The 4,304-nt window shown below is 33.7% G+C and overlaps 1 protein-coding gene across 1 annotated transcript; it reads left to right on the top strand.

The window, feature by feature from the left end:
* The first annotated feature begins 332 nt into the window (after positions 1-332).
* On the top strand, positions 333-4,062 carry LOC100392959 (olfactory receptor 4K5). The gene is made up of 2 exons (XM_035262177.3): positions 333-513; positions 1,306-4,062. The coding sequence occupies exon 2, from the start codon at positions 1,339-1,341 to the stop codon at positions 2,308-2,310; it is 972 nt and encodes a 323-aa protein (XP_035118068.2). The 5' UTR covers positions 333-513; positions 1,306-1,338; the 3' UTR covers positions 2,311-4,062.
* The last annotated feature ends 242 nt before the right edge of the window (positions 4,063-4,304 follow it).

Genomic DNA, 4,304 nt, shown 5'->3' with positions numbered 1-4,304 from the left:
AGTGAGAGGCTAGGTTTATAGCCTAGAGACAAAGGAAAGATTCTGGCTTCTTGTACGAAATAAATTAGCAGAAAAAGATGTTCATGTTCTCACCTGGGAATAGAATTAGATCATCATTCTCTCAGGTCTCCTACTATGACTGCTGTCAGCATTAATTGTCAGAACTAGTACAGTTTCCTGTAACAGCACTTCTTTAAAGGTTTTCCAGTTCAACTGAACTAGATTTATATAGTAGAGGTATATCTTTACAGGATGAAAAACATAACATGCAAATTTTTAGATATTTTTAATAGCATGAGAGGTTTATATTCTAATCATTTTACTTCTCTATGCAGATTTATTAAAACAACGTCATTTTCTTGCATTAATTATAAAGATTTTTAAAGAAGATTATGGAGAACACTAGCAGGGAGAATGTAAATGGGCTGAAATCTAATTCTGTAAACAAAGAAAATGAAAATTTTAGGTTCTACTCCTGGATAATTAATGAAAAATCAGATTTAGATAATTCAGGTAAGCCATAATACGTGTTTTAAGAAATTACTGGATGATTAATTGGCAAGCTCAGTTGGAACTATAGACCAGAATAATATGCATTCAACAGTTTCTCTTTAGTAGGAATTGTGTAAATTGTAAACCACTCCCGCAGCAGCAGTAAGATAAATTTCTATTAATATTAGGGTGTTAAATATATTAACAAAATATGTTGTAATATAGTTATTTTGATAGTAGAATGTCATGAGTTATCCTGCTTAAACTCTAAAGTTTTCTGTAAAGTAGGTATTTTTATACCTCCCATATTTTTTAAGGTGTGGAATCAAAGCTCAGGTAAAATGGCCAAAAGTTAATCAATCTGTATGACTTTATATCATGCAATAATAATCAAGCCATGAATATCTCTTGGAAAGTTTAGATGAATGTTGCTTAAGTGATGATGTAAGATGACCACAAGGCCAACAGATATAAATGCTTTTTGTCAACCTATGAGGCCTATGGAGCTGGACTCTAGTTCACTCCTCTAGTCTTGTCATGAGTCAGCTCTTGGATAAGCACATTTCTTGCTGTATAACAGAGAAGACTATCCAAAAACTCAAGGGGTTCTAATCATATTGATCAAATTATTAAGCATTATTTAGACATTTCCATAAGTTCTTTCCTATTATCCACCTATCCAGACATACTATTATGGTCTCTTGAAAATTTTTGCATTCAGCAAATCCACATTATATCTGAGAACTCAGAATCTTTCATCTTAAAAGTAGTCTGAGTTCAAATTCTGATTCCTTTCTATTTCTCCTCCTTTAGAGTTGTTTCAGAACAAGTCTGCTACCTGGAACCATGAATAAAGCCAATTCTTCAGTGGTGTCTGAGTTTGTACTGTTGGGACTCTGTAGTTCTCAAAAACTCCAGCTTTTCTATTTTATCTTCTTCTCTGTGTTGTATATGGTCATTGTGCTGGGAAATCTTCTCATTATCCTCACAGTGACTTCTGATACCAGCCTGCACTCCCCTATGTACTTTCTTCTGGGAAACCTTTCCTTTGTTGACATCTGTCAGGCATCTTTTGCTACCCCTAAGATGATTGCAGATTTTCTGAGTGAACACAAGACCATATCCTTCAGTGGCTGCATAGCCCAAATTTTCTTCATTCACCTTTTCACAGGAGGAGAGATGGTGCTACTTGTTTCGATGGCCTATGACAGGTATGTAGCCATATGCAAACCCTTATACTATGTGGTCATCATGAGCCGAAGAACATGCACTGTCTTGGTAATGATCTCCTGGGCTGTGGGCTTGGTGCACACATTAAGCCAGTTATCATTTACTATGAACTTGCCTTTTTGTGGACCTAATGTAGTAGACAGCTTTTTTTGTGATCTTCCTCGAGTGACCAAACTTGCCTGCCTGGACTCTTACATCATTGAAATACTAATTGTGGTCAATAGTGGAATTCTTTCCTTAAGCACTTTCTCTCTCTTGATCAGCTCTTACATCATTATTCTTGTCACAGTTTGGCTCAAGTCTTCAGCTGCAATGGTGAAGGCATTTTCTACGCTGGCTGCCCATATTGCAGTAGTAATATTATTCTTTGGACCTTGCATCTTCATCTATGTCTGGCCCTTTACCATCTATCCTGTAGATAAATTTCTTGCCATATTTTATACTGTTTTCACCCCCATATTAAACCCTGTGATTTATACACTAAGGAATAGAGATATGAAGGCTGCCATAAGGAAAATTGTGAACCATTACCTGAGGCCAAGGAGAATTTCTGAAATGTTACTAGTAGTGAGAATTTATCTTCATTAAGACAAAAATCCTTCAAATTCCTCAAGTCAGTATCCTGTCTAATATTTCAGTGTATTTTTGTGGTGAGTCTCAATTGTGAGAAAAGTAATGAAGAAAATAATGTAGAGAATATTTAACAGATATTAACAAATCTTTTTCCAGGTATCAAGCAAAAGTTAAATATCAAAAACATGGAAAAATCATTCTTTAGATTACTGCTTCTAGAAATAAAATATGGGCACTAGATGGATATTATGCATGCATTTACTGCTTTTGTTACAGGTAAATGTAAATATGATGAAAAAAAGCAATGAGAACCTAATTTCTTGGTGGGCATACATTCAAACATTTTTTAGGTTCTACATGTTTTCTTAATGGCATGCCATTAAGACATCTATATGGATATCTATCTATATGGATGACGTCTATATGCATAAATACTATTTAAGAATCTGAAACTGAATTTTCCCAGCTTAAGGGAATAAGGTATCTACTGAGGTTATCAGGTTATGAGACTCCTTCCCCAACATTGATTATGCCCATTCCATATAGTTTTCAAATGCTAACAATGCTTTAAAATATGGAATGATACATACTCAGAAGCTTCCATTTAAAATTTCTCATTTAAAGGGCTGTTCCTGATTGGCTAGACAATTCCAATTTCCTTTTAGATCATGAGTTGGAGAAAAAAGAGGAGAATCTAGAAAGCTGAACTATTTCAACACCAAGATTTTTATTTGTGCTTCTTCTCTTCTTGTTCCTATAGCACAGCTGCCAGTGTCTTAAGTTCAGGCATCCAGTGATACTCACCCTGCAGCAAGTTTTATTGCCAGCTTTGGCCTTAAATTCTCTGATCCCCATTTTCAGTTCACCTTCTGTGTATCAGTTCTGGTCCAGAGCAACCTAGAGAACCTCTCTCCATCTAGGGGACCTCATCCATGTCCTCTCCAAAGCGTTCTGAAACTCAACCTTGGGCAGGGCATCACGCTTTCACGTTTATTTTTTCCTTGGTTTCTCTCCTTTTGGCCTAAGGTATTGTTTTTTTTTTTTTCAAAGTAAACTAAAGACTATTCGGATTCAGATTTAATCAGTTTTTAAATGTACTCTTTTTTTTTAGCGATTGCTCTATATTATTATGAAATATCATTATATAAATAGATTCATGTAGCCATGACTACCACAACAAAGACAGACCGCTTCTATCACTTCAGTGAAACTTTCCTGTGCTGTCTCCCCTATGATCTTAACTCCTAGCAACCAATGATCTGTTCCTCATCACTGTTTTATTTTTTCATTTTAAGAGTGTTGTGAAATTTATTGACTGTTCAAATGGCCTTTTGTAGTAATTTTAAAAAAAATTAATGTGGTTGGATTTGTGAATCAATTTTGGTATAGGTATGTGTCAGATTTAAGAAATCCCTCTCTCTGTCAAGATCATAAAGACATTATTTAGAGTTTCTTCTGTAAATTAAAACATATTTTGCTTTTTATACTTAAGAATTTTATTCCTTTGTAATTAATTTTGTAGATGTTGGGAGATAGGAATCTATTTTTATATATTTGTAAATATGTAGACATCAGACTTGGTATCATTTATTTAATAGTTCATTGCTTTTCTCAATTTTCCATACTGCCTCTCTTATATTTTCAGCTTCAGTGTATAGATTTGTTACTAGACTCTGTTCTGTTTCATTAATTTATGTGCTTAGCCCTGGACCCATATTACAATGTTTTAATTTACTATAGTTTTAAAATAAATTTTAATGTCTGACAGGTTAAGTTCTCTCATCTTATTTTTCACAGTGTCTTTGTTAGTTTTATCCCCTTTATGTTCTGTAAACCTTTTACAATCAGCTTGTCAGATTTCTAAAAATATTATTTCAGGACTTTGTTGTAATTGCATTGGATTTACATATTAATTAATATACAATGATATTTATTATATTCATTGTATATCAATAGATTTATTAATTTGTAGAGAATTTACATCTTTTACAAATAAATGTCAAAAAAGT

The sequence above is a fragment of the Callithrix jacchus genome, chromosome 8 (assembly GCF_049354715.1).
Source record: "Callithrix jacchus isolate 240 chromosome 8, calJac240_pri, whole genome shotgun sequence".
NCBI classification, from domain to species: Eukaryota; Metazoa; Chordata; class Mammalia; order Primates; family Cebidae; genus Callithrix; species Callithrix jacchus.
This window is presented reverse-complemented; position numbering and strand designations above follow the sequence as displayed.

Coding starts and splice junctions, on each gene's coding strand:
- LOC100392959 (XM_035262177.3), top strand. CDS start 1,339: ATGAATAAAGCCAATTCTTCAGTGGTGTCTGAGTTTGTACTGTTGGGA.